General features: G+C 61.4%; 3 protein-coding genes across 6 annotated transcripts in view; 1 reads left to right on the top strand and 2 right to left on the bottom strand.

Annotated features, from left to right (window-relative positions):
- Nucleotides 1-15,879, top strand: part of AXIN1 (axin 1) — a 53,581-nt gene extending 37,702 nt beyond the window's left edge. For 2 of the 3 annotated variants that reach the window (XM_060031353.1, XM_060031356.1), the window contains exons 5-11: nucleotides 4,134-4,271; nucleotides 7,332-7,858; nucleotides 8,378-8,548; nucleotides 10,603-10,848; nucleotides 12,562-12,669; nucleotides 14,304-14,471; nucleotides 15,100-15,879. In XM_060031353.1, coding sequence (XP_059887336.1) covers nucleotides 4,134-4,271; nucleotides 7,332-7,858; nucleotides 8,378-8,548; nucleotides 10,603-10,848; nucleotides 12,562-12,669; nucleotides 14,304-14,471; nucleotides 15,100-15,226 — 1,485 coding nt within the window. In that variant the 3' untranslated portion in view covers nucleotides 15,227-15,879. The remainder of the gene's footprint in view (nucleotides 1-4,133; nucleotides 4,272-7,331; nucleotides 7,859-8,377; nucleotides 8,549-10,602; nucleotides 10,849-12,561; nucleotides 12,670-14,303; nucleotides 14,472-15,099) is intronic. The other variant, XM_060031354.1, reaches the window with a different exon arrangement.
- A 407-nt stretch (nucleotides 15,880-16,286) lies between these two features.
- On the bottom strand, nucleotides 16,287-19,342 carry PDIA2 (protein disulfide isomerase family A member 2). Of its 2 annotated transcripts, XM_069541451.1 has the most exons (11): nucleotides 19,117-19,327; nucleotides 18,291-18,497; nucleotides 18,088-18,221; nucleotides 17,872-18,009; nucleotides 17,673-17,789; nucleotides 17,458-17,583; nucleotides 17,183-17,380; nucleotides 16,969-17,089; nucleotides 16,715-16,896; nucleotides 16,469-16,579; nucleotides 16,287-16,347 (listed from the first exon to the last, which is right to left on the bottom strand). In XM_069541451.1, the coding sequence occupies exons 1-11, from the start codon at nucleotides 19,325-19,327 to the stop codon at nucleotides 16,306-16,308; spliced, it is 1,587 nt and encodes a 528-aa protein (XP_069397552.1). In that variant the 3' UTR covers nucleotides 16,287-16,305. The 2 variants fall into 2 exon arrangements, with proteins under 2 accessions (XP_069397552.1, XP_059888946.1); XM_060032963.1 differs by lacking the exon at nucleotides 16,287-16,347 and having other exon boundaries at nucleotides 16,358-16,579; nucleotides 19,117-19,342.
- A 144-nt stretch (nucleotides 19,343-19,486) lies between these two features.
- ARHGDIG (Rho GDP dissociation inhibitor gamma) lies at nucleotides 19,487-22,081 on the bottom strand. The gene is made up of 6 exons (XM_060032964.1): nucleotides 21,861-22,081; nucleotides 20,612-20,791; nucleotides 20,451-20,534; nucleotides 20,123-20,199; nucleotides 19,978-20,041; nucleotides 19,487-19,882 (listed from the first exon to the last, which is right to left on the bottom strand). The coding sequence occupies exons 1-6, from the start codon at nucleotides 21,931-21,933 to the stop codon at nucleotides 19,683-19,685; spliced, it is 678 nt and encodes a 225-aa protein (XP_059888947.1). The 5' UTR covers nucleotides 21,934-22,081; the 3' UTR covers nucleotides 19,487-19,682.
- Between the last annotated feature and the right edge of the window lie 562 nt (nucleotides 22,082-22,643).

Here is a 22,643-nt window from a genome sequence, read left to right as displayed (position 1 = left end):
AAGGTGATAGTGGTTCTCCTGATCGTGGGCACTGGGGACCCTCAGAGAGCCCAGTGCAGGGTGGGGCTGGGCAGAGAGTTCCTTTGCTGATGACGGGAGGGATTAGCTGTTCTCGTTTGGACGCGTTGACTTGGAGCGGGAAAGACCTTGCAGGGAAGATGTGGTCTTGTCGCGTTGGTGCATCCACAGTGACTCGTGTCTTCCTGGCGGTTTCTGTGCAGGGAAAGCAGATGCATCTCAGGATTGTTGCACACACCTGCCCTCCATCAGGATTCCTTGGTTAGAGTCTTTTCACTTTTCTGTAGATGCTTTAATTTCCAAATAAGAAAAGTGATACGGTTGAGAAGAGGGCATTTTGTCACCTCCCAGCTACCCCTTGGCACAGATGCGCCTGAACCAGGCACCGATGGTGTCTGCTTAGGGACAAGTGGAAGATGCTATGAGGGCTGTGTGTGCACGTGTGTGTGTACATGTACGCGTGTGCGCATGCGTGTGCCTGCCTGTGGGCAGCCTCCTGGGGAGCGCTGAGCTGGCTCATGTCTGGAGCAGCCTGGGCCTGAGCCGAGGCCGTGGCCACACGTGTTCTCTCTGCTCTGTGGACCAGGCTGGGCAGGGGCACAGAGGAGGTGCCCAGCATCTTGTGTCCTGGAAAATAGGGGTGTGAGGGGACATGGAAAGGGTCACAGTCAGTGCCGTGGAGTGGGGTCCGTGCGTGGATGCTGACGTGACGGGGGGGGTCGAGCCCATTGATGAGCAGGGTGTCAGCATCGTCCCCAGTGTCCCCTCACAGACCACATACTCCCGGGGGAGAAAGCTGCTTTGTGAAAGGACCTGCCTGGGCTCCTACGTCCGCAACAGGATGCCAGAGCTACCCCTGCGAGGACATAGCCTGAGCCGAGGGCCATCCTGCACAAGAACTGCCCTTTAACTCTCATAGGTCACGGGGTCATGAGAATCCCACGTGGACCCAGCTGAGGCCACCGCACCCTCCAGGGTGAGCCCAGGGAGGCGGGTCGGGGCTGGAGGTGCTCGTGTGGGAGAGTCCCTGCGTGTAGGAAGCACGCCGTCTGCTGTCAGATCCAGAAAAAATGTTCTTCATGTTGTTCTTGCAACTTGTCTGCAAGTTTGAGATTTTTTCCAAAATAAAATTTTTTTAATTTGAAAAATTAAGCGAAGTGTTAGACAAAACCTACAGAAAGAGCTGGAGTAGCACGGGGGCGGGTTGTCTGCGTGCAGCACTGAGAGGGGCGGAGAGGACAGGGTGGCCCAGAGCCCACGTGCCGCCCGAGCAGCTTCCAGAATCAGAACAGCAGTGCCCTTGGGTCCCGGAAGGCCCTTGGCGGGCAGTCCTGCATCCTGAGGGTCTGTGTTTCCTGGCCCTGCACCTTGAGCCCAGATTCAAGAGAACGGCCCTGCCGGGTAAATGGGGGTGAGAGGAGAAACACCGTGAGTGGCCTGCAGTCGGGGGAGTCCTCCCTGGGGTGCGGCTGTCTGCACACGGGGAGCGGAGTCCCTGCCAGGGCGAGGGCTGGTCGGGGGCTGGTCGGCAGCTGTGCTCAGCCTGGCCATGTGCTCGGGGCAGAAGGTGCAGCCGAGTTTTGTTCAGTGATGTGGTTTGAGGTTCAAGGTGAAGGGACTTCAGCCTCATCCACCACGACTCACGTGGACGCCTTCCCCGCCAACGGGAAGAGAATGCTGCTTCGCGCCTCTGTTCGCCAGCGACATGTCTTCTGTGGCTGGTGCCCCAGGAGCCCGTGCACATTGTTTGATTGTCGGACCGGATGCTGGGTGGTGGGCGGAGGTGGGTCCAGGGAGCTGGGACTCCTGTTGCCGTTGTATGTCTTTTTTGGGAGTTGCCATTTCTCGGGGGGTCTACTGTGTTCAGTGCTCCTCGCTGCGAGATGCACGGGGGTTTGGGGAGGCCAGTGGAGGGGACGCATGTGGGTGACTGTCGTGGGAGAGAGGTGCCGGCATGTGGGGGAGCCTGTGGCTCTCCACATGTGAAGTGTCTGGTCCTGAGATCCTTAAGGCTGAGAGAGGAGCCTCTTCTTTCTTTGTTGGCCTTTTATATTCCTCAGAAGTTTCACATTTTTATTTACTTGAAATATTTTCCTTTGTGGTTTTTTTAAATTTCTTCAAAGCTGGAGAGGTTACCGTTCTTCCATGAATCTGATAATCATTGTAACTTCTGACAGCTTTCCTATTTTTGGAGTCACAGCTGCACAGTTTGGAGGCTGTTTTCCAGAATGGACTCGCTGGATCTCGTCAAGAACTTTTTCCTTCTGCTCTTGTGTGGTCAGAACCGTGCGCTCTCACCATCTGGATGTCGTGCTGGTGTCACAGCACTCTTGGCTCAGTGCTCCCTGCCCCGGCTCTCCTGCCTCTGACCTCTGACCAACCAGCTTGGTGGGGCCGGGCTGCCCTCAGGTCCCTGTGGTCTGTCCCAACGCCTGCTGTTGAGGACTCCTTCCAGGGCCCGGCCTTTTGGCCGTCCCACCGCCCAGTCGTCTGGGGCTCATCATCCATGCCCACCTTCTCTCAGGACCTTCTAGAAGTGCTGGGCACCCTGACTGCCCTTCTTGGGCATGGGCTTCTTGGCTCCAGGACAAACCTCTGACTGGTGTTGGGCACTGCCTGGCCCTTGGCACCAGCTTCTCCGCCTCTGAAGCATTGGCCTGTGTCCAGGCCTCTTCGAGCCTGTCGTGGTCAGCATCAGCCTCAGTGGCTTGTTTCTGAGCCCTTGATGTCACGTTCTTCCCTAATTTTACATGTTTCTGAGGAACCAGGAACTGTTCTCACTCCTGTCTTGTAGATGAGGAATGGGTGTGCAAATCCAGACCATGTCCAGAGACCCCTGGTGGGAGGGCTGTGTGGGCACCAGCTCCACCCAGGCTCCCACCCCTGTCCCACGGCTTCCTGCCTCGCCTGCTTCTGTCTGGAGGCCAGGGTTCTACATAGCCACTATCCACCCAGAGGTCAGAGAGGGCCCCTGTGCGCCACCCTGTCCCCAGGCCCTTCCAGGCCCTCCCTCCCTTGGGTCTCCCCTCTCCCTCACCAGCCTCCTCATGCAGCACTCCTGCCGCTCCCATCCCTCCCTCACTTAGACCTCAGTGGCTTAGATTTTTAAAACATGTTTTGCTATAGAGGACGTTTATTGGGACAACTGGTGAAATTGGAATAAGATCTGTGATTAGATAAGAATATTGTATCAGGATTTTTTTTTTTTTTTTTATAATTGTCCTGTAGCTAGGTACAGGATTGTCCTTGGTTTTTGTTAAATACATTCTATAGCGTATGGGAGTTAGCAGGCGTCACATGTGCAGTGTTCTCTGCTGGCTCAGGAAAGTGTGTGCCTGTGTCTAGGGGAGAAAGTTACAGCAAGTGTGGCAGGTGGCAGTGGGCTGGGGTCCAGGTGAGGGTGCACAGGAGTTCTTCGTACTCTTCTTGCAATTGTTTTGGATTTGAAATTATTTCACATTAAAGCTAGCTACTCCCCACCCCCGCAAAAGAAAAAGCTATCCAGTGTATTGTTGTAAACTGCATCGCGGAATTATGTTCTCTGAAAGGAAGAGCCGTCTGTCATCCCCCCTCTCCCTTGACTCTTTCCTGTACCCAGTGTTTTGTGTCCCTCATCCCAACATCAGAGTCCAGAGCCTGGTCCACACACACCTGAGTGCCAGGCACTGCTGCCCCCTTGTGTGCAGGGCGGGCGCTGCAGGGAGCGGCCAGCCCTTCTGGCCTGTGGGCTCGTCCTGTCCTCAGTGGTCTTCGCAGCTGCAGCTCTCCTGCCACGCCTCTGCCATGGCCCCAGCTGCCCTGTGTCCCAGCCTGGGCAGTCACGAGAAGCGCTTCTCTGGGACGGGCCAGAAGCTCTCGGGGTAGGCACCCCTGGGCTGAGGGCGCCGGGGTGGCCTTTGTCCTGGGGACGCAGCTCCCAGCCTGCTCAGTGTCTCCATCCGGGGTCATGCGAGGTGGGAAGCGGTGGTGTCTGCTCGTTCTCACTGCTGGGTCAGCTCTGGGTTGGATAAAATGCAGGCCCCATGTTCTCTCCTCACCTGCGGTGTGGCAGGGCCACCCGGGTGCGGAGCAGCTCCACACTGCACGTACGGCTCACCAGCAGTGTCTCCTTGCAGCGCACGTACCGAATGCCAAAGGAAGTCCGTGTGGAGCCCCAGAAGTTTGCCGCAGAGCTCATCCACCGCCTGGAGGCTGTGCAGCGGACGCGGGAGGCCGAGGAGAAGCTGGAGGAGCGGCTGAAGCGCGTCCGGATGGTGAGTGGGTCCCATGGCGGGGCACCACGCAGGGTCACTGAAGTGTGTGACCACACTCGGTAGAGTTTAGGGGGACTTCAGGCCCTGAGCTGCTCCCACCAGGGCCCCCTAGCACCTCCCCGCCCCACTGGATCATGCTCCACCCCGACTTGGGGGCTTATGGGCAGCTCTCCCATGACACCTGCTCGCGGACCCAGGCCTGGCCTGCATCCTGCTCAGTGCCCTCCCTGCCACGTGGAGCTGAGATGCCCTCACATGGGCAGGAGGGGCAGGAGGCTCCCACTTGTCACTTCCGAGTGCAGAGTGGCTTTTAGGTCTGGACACAGGCTCTGTTTTGTCTTGTTTTCTGACCTGCAGCCTTGTTTGATGGAACTTTGGAGGCTAAGAAGTTTCATAATATTTGTAATTTATTTGGTTTAATACCTTTCTGCCCATAACTGCCAGAGATACCTTGCTTTTGTTGCCCTGGGCGTGTCATTCTACAAGACTCGTTTCCACACATTCAGGGCCTCCGTGCAGAGGTGCTAGTGACAGGTGTGCCTCTCACACGCCCTCCCTGTGCCCAGTCCCCCCTGGACTCTGTGGGCCTCAGTGCTGTGTCCCACGGGCCTTTGCTTTTTCTCTTAGAGCAGAAATCTGTTCTCTTCTTGATATTTTGCCCGATACCTGAAACTCAAAAATGTGACGTTTCCTGAAGGAGTTGTTTCTCCACCCGATCTTCCTATTTAATATACAGGACCTGAGCCCTCGCTGGACCCCATCAGAACCCTTGGGAGGGCCCTGCTGTTTCAGTTCCACGTTCCCCGGGTGGGCCGTGTGTACAACAGTCTGGAGGCACTGCCATCAGGGTGGACGTGGGGCCTGGCACGTGGTCACACCTGGAGTTCCCCTCTCCTGCCGCCTGCACCCGGCTCCAGAGCTCCCAGTGATGCCCAGCCCTGAAACAGGGGGCCTGGCTCCCCCATCTTCCCCTGTGGGGAGACAGCAGGCAGGTTTCCCGTAGCATGTCAGAACCTGGGACCCCTCACAGCACCAGAAGGCAGCCCTGAGAGTGAGACGCTGGCGGGCAGGGCTGTGCTGCGAGGAGCCTTAGGGAGCCTGCTTGGCCCTCACTCTCCTCTTCTGCCTGCATGGCAACGGCACGGCCCTCACAGCAGAGAAGGTATGGCCTGAGGGCTCCCCCTGAGCTGACCAGCTGTCCTCGCGCAGCCCCCGAGGTCACCCGACAGGCACCCACCCTGCCGGCTCCCGTGACTTGGTCTCACTGCTTGGGAGGGAGTGGCCGGCAGGGCTGGGGTTGGGGGTTGCGCTGGCTGAGCTGCTCTCATTCAGGCCGTGAGGCCTGCGGAGGAGCTGAAGGGACAGTTAGGGGCATGGTTTCCGCCTCCTGCAACCCCGCTCTGAAAAAACGAACACAGGGGGAAGGGGAACGGGAAGCTGTGACAAAGTGAGAGAATGGCATGGACATATATACACTACCAAACGTAAAATAGGTAGCTAGTGGGAAGCAGCTGCATAGCACAGGGAGATCAGCTCAGTGCTTTGTGACCACCTAGAGGGGTGGGATAGGGAGGGTGGGAGGGAGGGATTTTTTAATCCTACAGATTTTTTAATAACTTATTTTCATTGTAAAACTTGGAAAATAAAAACAAAATAAAACGGGCTTCCCTGGTGGCGCAGTGGTTAGGAGTCCGCCTGCCGATGCAGGGGACACGGGTTCGTGCCCCGGTCCGGGGGGATCCCACGTGCCGCGGAGCGGCTGGGCCTGTGAGCCATGGCCACTGAGCCTGCGCGTCCGGAGCCTGTGCTCCGCAGCGGGAGAGGCCACAGCAGTGAGAGGCCCGCGTACCGCAAAAAAAAAAAAACGAATACTAGCAGCTGAGTGGTTATGTAAATGTATAATATCAATATTATAGAGCTCTAAAATTGAATTTCTGCACATGCAGAGCTATTAAGAAAAACTAGATGTCAGATCCGTAGGAATTTGGAGGTTCCCTCTTGCTCTCTGCTGCCCTAGGTGAATAGTGTCAACAGTGCAGTGCCCTGGGGAAGACTTGGCGAGGAGTCTCCCAGCCCCTCATCCCTGCAAAGCACAGGGGTCGGGATGGGGACACAGGATGGGGTGCAGGAGCCCAGCGGTCTGAGGCTCTGCCAGGGCAGCGCCCATCTGTGCCCACAGGGTGTGTGTTCCCCCTCCATCCATCCCTCTCTCCCTGTCTGTCCTCCTCAGTGCCATTTTCCATCCTGAGTTGCAGTGCCCACAGCTGACGGCATGTCCGAATGACATTTAGGTACTTTTGCAGTGGTGAGTCCTGTGGTGAACTCCCGGAGGTTTTTTGTGTTAAAGTGCAGCGTGGCTTAGTCACCCGTTTTCTCAGTTATGACCAGACATACTCAGCATTCTGGTTTGGACAAGTCAATAAGACAAGAAAATAAATGTGACCAGTATCTTTTGGAATTAAAGTGATCGAATATTTATGTTTATGGATGTGGTTATGGTAATTCTCAGAGAGTCAAAGGAAATTCTGTTAGTTTAATGTCAGAATTTATTAAGACACCAATAGCAAGGTAAGCAAAAACCAAGAGCTCTTCTGTACAAGGGCAACATTCCCTTTGAAAATATGATGGAAAATATGGCAGTAAGATTGAGGAATAGGAAAACTCAACTGAAAAAAAAAACAAAATTTTTATTGATAAGCATAAAAGAAAGTGGAACCAGTGCCAGGATTCCCAGTGGTCTCCGCGGCACTGGCATTGTGCCCCTCCTCACCGCGTACCCGCCACACTCGGGTGGTGAGCCCAGCCTCCATCCGTCTGCACCGTCTTGCCGTGCAGACTGCCCAGAGCCCAGCTGCACTTGCTCAGGACTCAGCAGGGACAGGAGGGGCTCTGGGGGCCGCTCTGGGTCGGGCGGCCCCTCCAGCACCTCACCTCAGGCTCAGGGTCTCATCCCAGGCTCAGGGCTCCTGGCCTTTGCTTGCTTGTGATTTGTCTCCCCAAGCGTGGGGTTTCCGCAGCGCGGCCAGTGCCGAGAGGTAACATGTGGCCTTGTCCCCACAGGAGGAAGAAGGTGAGGATGGTGATGTGTCCTCTGGCCCCCCAGGGGCCAGTCATAAGCTGCCTTCAGCCCCGGCCTGGCACCACTTCCCACCCCGCTATGCGGATGTGAGCTGTGTGGGGCTGCGGGATGCACACGAGGAGAACCCGGAGAGCATCCTGGACGAGCATGTGCAGCGAGTCATGAGGACACCGGGCTGCCAGTCACCAGGGCCCGGCCACCGCTCCCCGGACAGTGCGCACATGCCCAAGATGGGAGCGCTAGGAGGCACAGTGCCCGGGCATGGAAAGCACGTGCCCAAGTCGGGGGCGAAGCTGGACACAGCTGGCCTGCACCTCCACAGACACGGCCACCACCACGGCCACCATGGCTCAGCTAGGCCCAAGGAGCCTGCCGAGGCCGAGGCCTCCCGCCGGGTCCAGAGCAGCTTCGCGTGGGGCCCAGAGCTGCACGGCCACGCGGCCAAGCCCCGAAGCCACGTGGAGAGCATGGGCGCCGCCCCCACCACCAGTGACAGCCTGGCCTACAGGTGAGTGTTGGCGGCGGTTCCCTCCTTCTGCATCTGTGTCAGTGAGGCTGTGTGTGTCTCCAGGAAAAAGGGGTCAAGGCGAGAGGCCGTATCTACTGTGGCCTCTGTTCAGCCTTCAAGCCAGGATTCCCCTTTAAAAGTCATTAAATCAGGGTCAGCCACAGAGACAGCAGGCACCTGGGTGCACTGGCCGCTGGAGCTCCAGCCTTGAAGCATGGTCAGGTCAGATGCACCTGTTTCGGAGGGTAGTGTCTGGGTGAGGAAGGGTGGCCAGGCCCTGGATGCTGCCACCTTGGCTCCAACCCTCCCGGCCCATGCTGCCCAGACACCTTCCTTCCTTTCCTTCCCACCATAGAGTCTGCCAAAACAACCCCACTCATGCCCGCAGAGCCAGTGCAGAGGCCCCACGTTCAGGGAGGGGCCCTTCCAGGCCACCCTCCCATAGCCATGAGGGTCTGGGCCAGCTGTCCAGCATTGGGCCAGCTGAAGTAGCAGGTGACCCGGGTCTTGCTCTTGCAGCGGGAAGGCAAGCATGACCTCCAAAAGAAACTCCAAGAAGGCTGAGTCGGGGAAGAGCACCAGCGTGGAGGCGCCAGGCCCCTCTGAGGATGCAGAGAAGAACCAGAAAATCATGCAGTGGATCATCGAGGGCGAGAAGGAGATCAGCAGGCACCGGAAGGCTGGCCACGGGTGAGAAGCCGTGTGGGGGCGTGGGCCCTGTGCGGTTGTGGGCGCAGGCGTCCAGAGCCACCCTGCCAGCCTCTAGCGCCCCTCTGCCAGCATCCTGAGCAGCTGGTCTTAGTGCAAGCCACATGCCATGGAAGCAGGAATTCCTTGGAATTAGGTCCAGTCCATGGGAGCATGAGGTCAACGCCTCCCTGTGGGGACCCTGTGATGGGGTGGGGGTCGTCAATGAGCTTCAGTGTCCTGGGCAGGAGTACCCACTGGTGGGGTCAGTCTGAAGTTGCTGCAGCCCCCCCCACCCCACCGGGGAGGGGCCTCCTGCCATGTGGCTGCCCTCCTTTGAGAAGGAGCTAAGGCAGGGCCTGCACAAGGAACCTTATGGGCCTGACCTGCTTGTCCTCCGGCTGCTGGCGGCAGTTCTCATCTGGTCTGCATCCCTCTGAGCTCTGTGTCGGTCTCAGTGTCACCCCTGTCCCCTTCATGGTGGGGACAGGGCTGGGCGGGGGGCCTGAGGCTGGTGGGGTCGGCCCATGGGCGGACTTCCCTGGCCCTCGCTGTTCCTGGGCCTTCCTGGGAAGGGCCGAGTGGTGTGTGTGAGGTAGGTGAGACAGGTCATTGGTAACACGGGGTCCCTTGTTCCCGTGGCAACATGTTCCAAGGTCCACGTAACCTTGGAACAAGTCCCCTGCCAGTGTGCAGACCCTTTGCAGTCACAGAGCCTGACCTGATGGGGGGCCTCTCTGGGAGCCCCTCTCTTGCTCTGGTGGGGATGGATTTTTGGCTTCTCTGGATTTCTCTCTTTTGCGATTTTCACAAGGACTGGCTGTGTCCTTGGCTGCTCCCCCAACCCCAAATGGAGGGTTGGAGGGCTTCTGTGGGTAAAGAGTGAGAGTCTAGAAACAGCCTCCTGGGTTTGGAAGGCTCCTGCCCTCTGGCTGGGCTGCAGGTTCTGTCAAATGCTGATGCTGCAGTGTCTCCACCAGGCACTTCTTGGGATCTGTGGGCCCAGGGGAGGTGAGGCCCGTAGAGGGGAGAATGGGGGGAAGGTGGGGCCAGGGAGTGAGGGGTAGGGGACGGGGTGAGGTCTCCCTGTGGCCGGCCTTGTGGGACTTTTTAGGAGGAGTCCACCTCCCCCTGGGGTACATTCCCTGGGCAGTTCTGGCATCACAAGGGCACTGGGTCAACCAACTCTCCCCAGGGCCCCTTCTTGGGATTCCCTCCTTTTTGCTCCTGGGGCTAAGCCCCCCTTTCTGAGGCCTCCAGCCTAGCTGAGAGAGGCAGATGTTTTCACTTGAATTCCATTCAGTGATTGAGTGATGGCAGGTCACACAAATGTAAAGCACATTCTCAGTGTCTGATGATGGGGAGCGTGATGTCATGTGGAGGGGGAAATCAGGAAAGATCACATGTTCAGAATTATGCTAATTACATCAAGTATTTTTGTTTTTCTTTTTAACTTATTTATATTGGGCTGCGTTGGTTCTTCGTTGCTGCGCAGAGGCTTTCTCTAGTTGCGGCGAGCAGGGGCTACTCTTCGTTGCGGTGCGCAGGCTTCTCGTTGCCATAGGCTTCTCTTGTTGTGGAGCATGGGCTCTAGGACACGGGGGCTTCAGTAGTTGTGGCGCGTGGGCTTAGTTGTTCCACGGCATGTGGGATCTTCCTGGACCAGGGCTCGAACCCATGTACCCTGCATTGGCAGGCGGATTCCTAACCACTGTGCCACCAGGGAAGTCCCTGTGTCAAGTGTTTTTAATGGAGAAGGAAATACACTGAATATACCGAGAGTGGCTGTTGCTGAATTACATTTATTTTTTTCTTTGAATTTCCTGACTGTTTCAGGTTTTTCACAAAGAGCACTTATTTTAATATCAAAATACTTTTCAATAACACTGAAAACTTTTCTTTAAAAGAAGTTTTCATGGGGAAGCAGAAAAAAAAAGTATTCACATAGGATGTGATTTATATTTCAATACACAAGTTTCCAGGAAGGACTGTACGTTCGCGGTGCAGGGGGCCGTGGGGGGTGTGGGCGCTGCTCACCTTGTTCTCTGGCCCCACAGGTCGTCCGGGGCAAAAAAGCAGCAGGCCCACGAGAGCTCCCGGCCCTTGTCCATCGAGCGCCCCGGGGCCGTGCACCCCTGGGTCAGCGCCCAGCTCCGGACCTCCGTGCAGCCCTCGCATCTCTTCATCCAGGACCCCACGATGCCGCCCAACCCGGCCCCCAACCCTCTGACGCAGCTGGAGGAGGCCCGCCGGCGCCTGGAGGAGGAGGAGAAGAGGGCCAGCAAGGCGCCCTCGAGGCAGAGGTACGGGACCTCGGGAGAGCAGGGCTGCCTGCTGTGTGGCCGAGGGCTGGGAGGGCAGGTGGTCATCACACTGTCCCTCTGGGGAGGGAGGGGGAGCCCTTTCTGTGTCGCAACTGCCCTGCACATGCGCTCACTCGCCCTTACCTTGGGACCGCTGGAGGTCACAGTCAGATGACCATTGGCTGCTGTGCTGGCTGAGCCAGGAGGGGGTGGTCCTGGGGGCTCCCAGCTGCCTCCACGAAGGGGGCCTGAAACATGTGGTTCACAGCTACATGGAGGGGAGCCCCGATGTCATGTGCAGGCAGGACGTTGGTGCTGAGATGTGTGTGGGTGTAAACTCTTCTCCTGGAAAGACCCCAGCCCCACAGCCCTCCTCACTGTGCCCTGCTTGGCCTTCAGGGCCAGGGTGGCCCCAGGGGGCCAGGAAGGCCTCCCCTTTATGGGGGACAGGTCGTCCCTCCAGGCTGGGTCCTTGCAGCTCGGCCCTTGAGGTCACTTTCCCGGGCCTGCTGACCCATCAGGATTCCCAGGTGGATCAGGGTCTCTGAGGGGCCTGGAAATCTGGAGAGTGTGGTCATCAAACTGCAGCCACTGTTTTTCTTGGATGTTACTGGCTCCCATTGCCCTCGGTCAGCTGGGCATCTGGGGTCTGGCCTCACCGTGTTTGGGTCCGTGCTGCTCTGGGGAAGCTGGCGTCAGGGTGCAGACCCTGCCCAGCGTCCGTCTTGGGCATAGCTGGAAGCCCGCATGTATCCCCCGGGTCACTGAAGGTGACCATGTTTACGCCTAGCTGTCTCACACCCCGTGATCTCGCTCGTCAGCATAGAGCCGGGGAGCAGGCTTGTGCAGGTGGCCTCGCCTGATGCTAGCCTGTAAGCTGGAGGCCAGCGGGGCAGCAGCGGGGCCACCATGGGGGCCAGGGCGTGTGGACACCCTCGCTGCCGTGAGGACCCCCTGCAGGGGCTTCCTGGCCCATCATCCTTGCTGCCCGCTGTCTGTTCTTCCTGTGAGTACTCACAGGCCCTGCCCAGCGGCACATCCTGTCTGGCTGGTGATGCTGAGCTGAGCACATGGGCGGCTCTGGCACCTCCACGGTGGTCAGTCTAGGGCACGTGGGCCTTTTGTAAATGGCTACAGACCAGAGAGCTGGGCCCCCCTCGTGGGGTGACCTCCACCCAGGCCGGTGAAGGTAGAAGTTGTGTCAGGGCCACAGAGCATCGCCCCCGGGGTGGAAGGCCACTGGGAGAGGAGCTGCCAGGCAGCGAGTCCCCTTCAGACGGAGCAGCGGCCGCGCTCCAGAGCCCAGGTCTGTGTCGAGTGCTGAGTAGGAAGAGCTGCACCCCAGGGAGGAGGCCAGGGCAGCTCCTCTTGGAAGGCGAAGGCTCCTCTGAGTGTGCATGAAGTGACAGGACCCCAGCATGTTCCCGGTGCCCGAGGCTCTGCCCAGATGAGGGTCTGGGAACCCTGGATGGATGGAAGCAGCATCGGCCTCTCGACTCATCCTGATGGAGCCCTGATCCTCCCGCCCTGCTCCACAACCCAAGGAGGGCTTTGGTGTCCTGTCCGCTGCACACAGTGGGAGCCTCATCTGTGGTGACAGAGCGTCTTGGGAGCCCCTGCTCCGTCTTCCCGCTGGTCTCCTGTGGTCACCGCCAACTGCTGCTGGAGGCCCTGCCCAGGCCCATGCGGCTCACTGACGCCGTTGTTCCCTAGGTATGTGCAGGAGGTCATCCAGCGGGGGCGCTCCTGTGTCAGGCCAGCGTGCACGCCCGTGCTGAGCGTGGTGCCAGCGGTGTCCGACCTGGAGCTCTCCGAGACAGAGTACGTGCGCTCCCCCCGGGTCTTCCCGGTACTGCCCAGCCATACTGCACCGCCGGCCAGGTGCTGCAGTGGCGCAGCTGTACCCACGATGGGAGCTCAGGCACTGCACCTGAAGAGCTGGGTCTGCAAGTGTATCTCTGTCAAAGGAACCGTCTGACCGTCCACGTGGTGACAAGTGACCAACGGGCCAGAGAGGAGGTCCACTCGCCTCCCGCACTCTGGCCTCACGTCCCCACCAGGCCTTGGGACTCGCTGGTCAGCGACCTGCCTGGCTTGATGGGTTCAGGGCTGCAGCCCTGACTCCCCTGGCACTGCTGACCGGAAGCGTCAGCCCCGGGCACTTGTGCACAGCAAGCGGGCTCTGTTCTCACGTGGACCACAGGCACCTGCGGGTCGTCTCCCTGGGCATGCGTGGGCCAGGCTGGGCACTGGGGAGCCAAGGGCCATATGTAGACAGTGCTGGCCACCCTGTCCCTGCACTTCTGCTCAAGACAGAGAAGAAGGAAGGGGCCCCCACCTCAGCCTTGCCGGGCTGACCCCAGACAGTACTTCATCACACCCGGCTGAGTGTGCTGAGGGGCTCACGGCCTCCCCATAGGTCACTCCTCCAGTGGCCCCTGGAGAAGCAGGGACTCGGCATCCCTTCTGCAGAGAATGGACCCCACAGGAACCCCAGCTGGGCTCCCAGGACAGCCTGGGCTTGAGGTTGCAGGCCTGAGGGAAGGGAAGCGGGCGCTGGGAGCCTGGCTCAGGCAGTGGATGGCCACACAGCTGAGGTGACAGCCTGCTCTGTGCCCAGGAGCACCGGGGTGGGGGGGTCCCCAGGGAGAGTAGAGCCTGCTGTAAGCTCAGGTGGCCTTCCTGACATGACACTGACACGCCCAGCTGGCCAGTGCAAGGGCTGTGCCAGGCTCCACCGGCGCAGCTCTGGAGCGGTCACAGGACAGGACGCTAGAGGAGACGGGTGCTGCCTCAGCCTGGGCAGGAGGCGCTGCTGGCCTCAGCGGTCTCTGGAAGTGTGGCTGGCTGCTGCTTATGGTCTCGTGACAAGCTCTCTGCCATGAGGCAGATCCGTGTCAGGATCCGTCACAGTTCTATTCGTCCAGTCCCTGGCCTTAGGTGTTTCTGAAGTTTGGGGCTGTAGGCCTTACTAGGACATGAGCAGTTTAGCCCAGCCTCGAGGCGGTGGCTGTGGCGGGTTCTGTGGCCTGGCTGTCTCATGCAGCCCAGCAGAGGCATCTGCTGTGGGTTCTGGCTCTGAGAAGCCTGCTCGCCCAACTTCACGTGGTCTGGGTAGTGGGTGCTGCCCGCCAGGCAGTTCAAGCCACAGTGAGACCAGGGCCTCGTGGGTGGTGGGCAGGCCGAGGCGCCGGTCGGACGGTTGGCGGGCAGGCGACGAGCCGCTGTCCGCCTGGGTCAGGGCCTGTGGCTGGCACAGGACTGGAAACCTGGGCTGAGGCACCATGTGGGGTGAGCCCCCCGGGGCTGGACGTGGCTATGTGGGTGGGCTGGGCATCGGGGCCTGTGGATGTGTGGCACTTCTGAGCGTGGCACAGCCCACCCTGTAGGCCCTGCTCTGTCGTTTACTGGGGTGCCTGGGGCCCAGCAGTCACCGCTGCTTCTCCGCCCCCCAGGACAAAATCGCAGAGGAAGGCAGGCGGTGGGAGTGCCCAGTCGTGTGACAGCATCGTCGTGGCCTACTATTTCTGTGGGGAGCCCATCCCCTACCGGACCCTGGTGAGGGGCCGTGCGGTCACCCTGGGCCAGTTCAAGGAGCTGCTGACCAAGAAAGGCAACTACAGGTGAGAGGCATTGGTGGGGTCAGCTCAGGAGACAGTGCTGTGTGCTCGTGCCTCGTTGAGTCCTTGCCTCCACGTGTCTGGCCACGGGCTGTCGGCGTGAGCCCCACGACAGATGGGGCATGGGTGATCTCAGGTGACTGAGGGCTCCAGGCCGAGCAAGGGGTCTGGAGGGTCTGTTGATCCCTGTGCTGGTGTGACCTGAGTCGGCCTCGTCTCAGCCTCCTAACCATCCTCCACAGGTCTGCCCTGGGCTGCCCAGCCCTGCCGGCCTGAGACCAGCCCCTGCAGGCTCCTCATTGGGCTCTGTAGGTCGGGTGGGGCCCATGGGGTCTCGGCTGGAGTCAGCCCACTGTGGGCCTACCTGGGTGGTTTGCTGTGGCCACTGGAGGGGCCTTGGGCCGAGTGCAGGCGCTTTAGCCCAGTGGAGAGGACAGAAACCCCACGCCCACCCACTCCTCCCCCACAGCACCTAGAGGCCGGGGCAGAGACCCTGCATGTGGTCACTGCACGTGTCAAGCACCGGCACTCAGGCACCGGGCAGAACCGGCTCGCGTGCCCTGCAGGAGGTGTCAGGGGCGGCCGCCAAACTGCCGGACGCTGCCGCCCTCACCGCCCCTCCCACCCGCAGATACTACTTCAAGAAGGTGAGCGACGAGTTCGAATGCGGTGTGGTGTTCGAGGAGGTGCGTGAGGATGGGGCCGTGCTGCCCGTCTTCGAGGAGAAGGTCATCGGCAAGGTGGAGAAGGTGGACTGACGGGCGGGCCTGGCCTCCGCGCTGCGCACCACGAGGGCCTGTGCCGGGTTGCAAGAGTGTGGCAGACACACGGCTGCTGGCGGAAGGCCAGGTGCTGCCCGCCTCACAGCTGCCTCCCCTTTGGTCCATCTGTGTCCAGGAGGGCGGGGGGTCCCTCTGGGGTCCCACAGGCTTCCACCCACTCCTCTGCAGGACACTCAAGAGCCCACCCAGCAGGGAGCCCACCATGGGGCCGCCTTGAGACCCTCCCCCGCGGCCCCCTGCTGCTAACCGCGGACGCCCCCGGCGCTCACCCCACAGGCTCTGCTTCTCCTTCTGGGACTCGCCCGCCATGGCCTGCCCTGGTCAGGCCTGTCCCAGAGCCGGGGTGCAGGGGGCCCTGTGGGGCCTCTGTCCATTGTACATGTCACCGAGTGCCTTCAACACAGCTTGTCTCTTGCCTCACTGTGTGGACCCGGCGACGGAGCACCGAGGCCCAAGCGTGGGCTCAGCGGGTCCCGGGCCCCTTCCTCCTAAGGGCCCATGTAAATATGTACATTTCTCAGGCCTGGGCCAGCGGGGAGGGGCTGCCCCAAGCCCGTTTTTCATGCGCTGACTTGTACAATTATCTTTTCAAAGGTACTTGGATAATAATGAAATAAAACCATTTTTGAATCTTCCCTGGCTGTGGACTGCACCTGTCCAATGTGGCTGGTGGGAATGCCCCTCGGCTGGCTCCTGGGATGTGTGCCCTGTCTCCCAGCCACCAAAGGAAGTCAGGCCAGCCTCTGTGGCGGGGAGGGGGTGCCGTTTAGCAACGCTAGCAGAGCTTGGGAGAGAGAGTGGGCCTGAAGCCGGCAGCAATGCCATGCTCCCCCTTTCTGCCCCAGTGGAGCCTCAGACCTGAGCCAGGGACCCATCTTCCATCCAAGATGTGAAGGACCCAGGAGGCTGAGATTGGGCCCAAACCAAGGGCCAGGGGGCCTGCCTTGCTCAGGAACCACACACACAGTCCAGGACCAGAGTTCTTTATTCACAGCCCACAGCTTCCATGGGCACCAAGGGACACGGCTCCCCAGGTGGGCGCTGACGCGGTGCAACTACAGCTCATCTTTGGGCTCCGTGGTGTTTTCTGGCATCTCCTGGAAAGGGTCATAGAGACCCAGCTGGAAGCTGCACCCTCAGCCCAGCCCAGCCCATGTCACAGTCACGCATCCAGAGGACTCCTCCAGAGACCTGGAGCCTTGGGACAGAGACACCCACCGGGAAGGGGGCTCCGGGCACCTCCGTGGGCTCCTCTGCAGGCAGCTCACCCCCGCTGTCCAGAAACTTGGAGAAGGTCTCCAGGTCCCTGGTGCCTTTGTATTCAATCACCTGAGGAAGGACGGGCGGGTCTGGGGGACACACCGTCCAGGGTCTAAGGCCAGCCCTCCGAGGCCACGCCACATCTCCAGCCGAGGTCTGAAGAGCCTAGACTGAGCCCAGACCAAGGATGGGGTCCTGCCTCACCTTCCGACCGGGCCCCGCCGGGAAGTACTTGAGGGTGGGGAAGCTGTGCACAGGGAGGGCCTCCAGCTCATTGACCGTGGCATCCAGCTCGGCGATGACGATGTCCTCGTGGTCCCTGTACTTCTCAGCCAGTGCCTCCCAGGCCGGGGCCATCTCTTTGCAGTGGGTGCACCATGGGGCATCTAGGACAGGGGGGCATCAGCACAGCCAGCAGGGTCGCTGCTGCCCACTAGCCCACTGCCCTCTGCACTCACAGAACTTGATAAACACGTTCTTGGTTTCATCAAAAGCCACCTGCTCGAAATTCTTGCCCACGAGGGTCTTGACTGGCCGCTGGTCCCAGTCGGGGGGGACCTCCTGGCTCAAGCGATAAGGCTGGGAGAACCGGCCAGGTGCTTTATTGGGGGGTCTCTCCCAAGAGCCGCTGCTCCCACTCCCACCCCCCAACTGGGCAGTCCAGCAGCAGACCTTGACCTCCCCACCCAGGACTGCGTGGCAGAAGGCTGCAACCGAGGTGGCGGTGACTGGCCCCCTGTCCGCAGGCATGTACTTCTTGGTGGTCTCAATGTTGATGAAGCGTAGGGTGGGGGCCTCCTCGGCCTTGAGGCCGAAGTACTGGAGCACATGGTCGTTGCTGGCACCCACATCCACCACCACAAACAGCACCTGCCAGCAGGGAGTCCGCATAGGCGCCCCGCCTCCCCACTGCCACCTCACCCCTTACCCGTGGGCTGAGCCAGTACCTGCCCGCGGAAGCTGGGAGCTGCCTCCCGGAAGCCCGCCAGCAGCTCCCGGTGGGGGGCCAGCGTCTGGTTGACGAACAGCAGCAAGTGGTTAAGGATCCCGGCTGCAAAGATCTTACGGGACGTCTGCGGGGGCAAGTGGCGCTCATGGGCTGCTCCCGCGCTCGCCTCCCATCCTCCGCTCCCACCCGCATCTGCCCTCCAGCCCCACTCACCTGGCTGTTGAACTCCGTGACCAGGTGCATGCTGTGTGTGAGGAGGAAGCGTGACAGATCCCCTTGGTCCAGGCCCAGCTCCTCATCCACTGGGAAGTCTGCCCGCCCCTCGTCATACTGGACAGTGCCGGGTGGGTCAGCAGGAGCCATCGCCCTGACTCCGACCCCCACTTCCGCCCTGACTCTGGACCTGACCCACCTTTTTGAAGAGGACCACGGTGTCCTTGGTGAGGCCGAACTTCTGAAAGAGCTGAGGCTGGTTGGTGAGGCCAAAGCTCATGTCCAGGGCATCCTGGGCCAGGGCCAGGAAGGTAGCCACATCCTTGTCCTGCAGGTCCTAAGGGGCCCGAGCCTATGAGGCTGACTGGCCTCACAGACCCTGCTCCCAGGCCCGGCCCTCATGCCACCAGCTCACCTGGAAGAAGCCAATGACCACCACATCCCGGGCATCTATCAGCGCTTGAGCGCCCTCCTCATCCTCCAGCCTCGTGGCACTGGGCCCCACCCGCCGCCTCAGCCACTCAGCGATGCCCTCGGCCTCCCAGGGGCCTGCAGAGATTCCCGTCAGCCTGGGCCAGCCCTGCCACCCGCCCACCCACCCATGCCCACTCCCCGCACCAGTGTACTCCTCCGGGTGCGTGTGGTTCCCGTCAAGGAAGAACTTGAGCGTGGGGTACTTTGTCACCGCAAACTCCTCGGCCAACTCTGGCTCCGCGGGCCCGTCCACCTTGGCCAGCCTGACTTTGGCCGACTCTGCTGCCAGCAGGGCAGCCGCCTTGCTGTACTCAGGGGCCAGTGCCTTGCAGTGCCCACACCACGGGGCGTCTGGGGGACAGGACCATGAGTGCCCCAGGCCTCCATGGCCCCAGCCGCAGCCCCTGCTCCCGCCCGGCCAGAGCTGGCCGACCTTGGGGCCAGTCAGGCCCAGCAGGGAGCAAGCATGTCCTGTCCACACCTCCCTCATCAGGGGCCCACCTGAGCCTTGGCCACATGGAGCCCAAGCGCCGCAGACCAGCCTCCTCAAGGCCCCCAGCTTGGGGAGGCAGTGGCCAGTACTGTCCTGACTGAATTTAGGAGGAATTTTCCGTTGCCGCCCCCTGAGGCCGGCGCCCGGCCATCTGCCTGTTGAGGCCTGCTGGCTAAGAATGGCTCTCACGTGTGAAAAGCTTGTAAAAACCCGGAAGAATGTGCAAGCCTGAATGCTAGCTGGCCCTTTACGGAAGAGTTTGTAGAAGGACAATGACCGTGGGTCTCCCCTGCACCTGTGCCCTTCGCCACTGTGAGGCTGGACCCCCAGGCCCAGCTCAGCCCCAGGGCTGTGCCTCGGGTATCTTCTGACAGAGCTCCAGGAGCACGGTGGGGGCGAGTGGCCCTGGCATGGGGGGGTAGAACCCCCCAGGTGGCCCCTGCGGGTCTCCCAGCCCCACTGGCCCCAAGCACTCACAGAACTCCACCAGCAGGGCAGGGTGCTCCCGCAAGGCCAGGCCAAGGGTCTGCCGGCTCAGCACCAAGATCCCATCCTCCTCCGGGGGCTCCTCCTCTGGGGGCTCCTCCTCAGGGGGCTCCTCCAAGGGACCCTCGGGCCCTGGCCCCTGTCCCCACAGGCCTGAGGCCCCAAGCAGCAGCAGCAGCACTGGCAGGAGCTGGCCGTCCATGGCAGTGCCGGGGCCCACGGGGCAGGGGCAGATAAGGGGGTGGGGGGCCAAGCAGCTGCCGCCACGTGGCACGCAAGCCTGGTTGCAGGGAAGATAAGGCTGGGAGGCCCCCCCCACCCCGGGGGCGGGGAGGCAGACAGGCGACACCGAGGGCACCAAGACAGAGCAACGTTTAATAGGACTGTTCAGGGCACAGTGCCAGGCCTGGGGAGGGGACATCCCGGGACAGGACAGAGGGCAGGGGGGTCTGGCCACTGAGGGGGCCGGGGAATGGTCAGGGGTCCCTTGCAGCGACTGACAGAGGTGGGGGAGACCAGGACCGCAAGTGGGAACACAGCCCTGGGGCAGGGGGCACTCAGCTCTCCCAGTCCTGGCAGATGTGGAGGCCCCACTCCCAGGACAGGTGGGGGGTCCTGTCGTCATCGGTGAAGAAGGACGTGACCACGTAGGCACCCCGCACCAGCACGCCCCGGGGCGCTTCCTCTAACGGAGTCACAAACTCGTACTCCTGGGCGCTCGGGCCATAGCTGCCCACCATGTAGACGGCTTTGTCCACTGGGGGAGGGCGAGGGTGTCAGGGGCTGCCCTCTGCCCCACTGGCCCCCACCCCGAGCCTTCCCCCTGGGCTGCCCCCTCCACGCAGCCCTCACCTCGCAGGCCCTGGCGGTAGGTGTGATGCAGACACTTGAGGCCACTGACGATCTCCTTATTGACCTGAAGGACAGACGGTGTTAGGGGGAACCTGGGGGGGCTGGGCCTGTGGCTGGCTGGTGTCCCTCGTGACAGCTCCCTCACCTTGAAGGTAATCTTCACTTTGTAATCAACACCCTCCTTCAGGACAAACACCCGGTTTTTCAGCGCAGCCAACTCCCCTGTTAGGGAAAGTGCAGCTAAGTGTGAACTCCTGTGATGGCTGAGACCCTGCCCCAGGAGCCCCCATGGGGGGCCTGTACCTGTGAGGTCTAGGTCTGAGTACTTGGGATTGGGCATGGGGGGGTCCTAAGAGGTACATGGCAACGAGCCCAGGTCTCTACCCCAAAGATCAGTTTGTATTTTGCGGAGGGGGTTACCTGTGAGGTCCCTGCCTGGGGCTCAGGGTTGCACCAGGCATCCTGGGAATTACCTGTGAGGTCCATGGTGATGGGCCCTGGGGCCTGCTCAGACATCAGTGTCAGGCTGGTCACCTGCACGTTGGGCAGGCTTGGGTCTGAAGAGAAACCAGAAGTGTACAGGTGCCCTAACCCTAACCCACCCTCCCCACCCCAGCCCAGGGCATAGGCATACCCACGGCAGGCGGCTCAGGCCCCAGCAACGCCCGCTTGTAATTAACCAGGCTCTCGTCGTCCGGGTCCAGCTGCTGGATCTCCAGGAGGCTTTTCCTCCCCGGGGCCCGGTACTCTGGCACGGCCTCATCCAGCACCTCATCTGGCGGCAGCTGCCCCTTCTCCTTGTCCGTCAGAAGGACTGGGGGTCGGGGAGGGTGTGTGAGCAGCTGCTGCCAGCTGACCTGGCATTTGCTGGAGCCTGCCGTCTGGCCAGCTGGACCTCCCACTGCCCAAAGGAAGGAACTTAACAGGAGTCCGGTGAGAGCTCTGGGAGAGGGGTGGGCCGAGAAGATGCAGAGCAGCGCCCAAACCCAGCCTCTTGGGGAAGGGCCTGGGGAGTGGAGAAGCCTCCCAAGAGATGGAGGCAGGTGATCCCTGGAGGCTCCAGCTGCATCCTCCTGCCCCACCCATTCATCCCAGGCCCCTCCCTGACTGTAGGGGGAAGGAAGACCCCAAATGGGGGACAGCCCCAAGGGATAGGGTCCACCACTACAGAGTGGTGACCGCTGAGGTCTTCTCTAGAGCAGAGGCTCTGCCTTTTCGCTGCTCTCTAGGGTCCCCAGTGCCCTAGGCCTCTTCCCATATTCCCATAAAGCTCTCGGACACCTCTCAGGGTCCCCACCACCCTGCTCAGGGACTGCGTTCCCTGAATGCCTCCCCACAGTCTTGGGAGTTCCTCCCCATAATGCTCCTGAAGGGTAGGGGTGGTTCTCTCTAAACCCCTCAACTTATGCTCCGAGGCCACCTCCCCAGGTGCCTCCAGACCCAGTCAGCTAAGCCCCTTCCCCTGGCGCCTTAACGCAGGGGTCTTTCTGAGCCCTTCCCACAGTCCTAGGAGAAGCTCCCATGGTGCCTTGGGGCAGGGTCTTTCCGAGTCCCTGCCCACTGCGCTCCAGTCTTTCCCGGGATCCACACCCTCCCTGAAGGAGCCCCAGCCCCACCCAAGGGAGATGGGACCTCAGGGGCAGGTTCCCACGGGGAGAGGGCCCCCCTGCTACCCTGGCTTCACAAACAGACCCGCCCACTCTTGACCCCTTGCCCCATGAGTGTCTGGCCTGGACGAAGCCCCCCACCCCCGCCAGAGCCCTGCCGGGGGACCCCGCCGCGAGGTCCCCACGAGCGCCCCCAAAGTTTCCGCGGGGGAGAAGCCGCCGCGCCCCGGGCTGAGCCCCCCGCCCACGTGGCCGCCCTGGCCACGGCCCGCTCACCTCGGGCGCACAGCGCCAGCCGGAGCAGCTCCAGCAGCTGCGCCCCCAGCTCACACGCGTCCAGGCCCAGCATGGTGGCCCGCGGCCCGGCCCCGCCGCCGAGCCGCCGAGGAGCCGCCGCCCGCCCCGCCGCCGCCCGGCTCGGCGCTCAGCCCCGGCGCGACTGCGGTGAGCTCATCCCGGCCGGGAGCGCCCCCCGCGCCCAGCGCCGCGCCCGCGCCGCGCGCCCCCAGCCGCTCCGCGGACCCCGCGCAGCCCCGCAGAGACGCGCGTGTCGCCCGCTTGGCGCCGGCACTCGGTCGTCCCCGCCGCGGGCGCACTGGGACCCCGCACAGCCGCCGCAGTCACGGTCCCAGCATCCCGCCCCGCCTGCACCCGGCTCTGGCCATCAGGGCTGCCCCACCCCGTGGCGCCGCCCGGAGTCTGGGGAGTCTCTGGGGAAGCCCTCTGGGCGGGGCTGGTGGGGCTGGGGGCGCGAGTGGAGCAGGTGCGTCCCCCCCACCAAGTCCCCAGGCTCTCGTTACCTGCAGGCAGCGCAGGCCGCACCTGGGGCCCGACAGTCCCTCACCCTCCCCCTACTCCCACCCCCGCTGGAGCTTATTTATGTCTGGGCAGAGGGGACTCCTGGAGTCTGCCCAGCCTTGTGGGGTGGGGGATGCTGTGTGTGTATGCACAGCCTCCTGGCCCCGCACCCCAGAGGTTCACAGGCATCAGCACGGAGGGGCCAGTGTCCACACACACAGTGAGGTGCAGTCTGGAGACACAGCCATTATTCCAGTGTTT

This window comes from Delphinus delphis, chromosome 15 (assembly GCF_949987515.2).
Source record: "Delphinus delphis chromosome 15, mDelDel1.2, whole genome shotgun sequence".
NCBI lineage: Eukaryota > Metazoa > Chordata > Mammalia > Artiodactyla > Delphinidae > Delphinus > Delphinus delphis.
The sequence above is the reverse complement of the archived record's forward strand: the minus strand, read 5'-3'. Positions and strand labels throughout refer to the sequence as shown.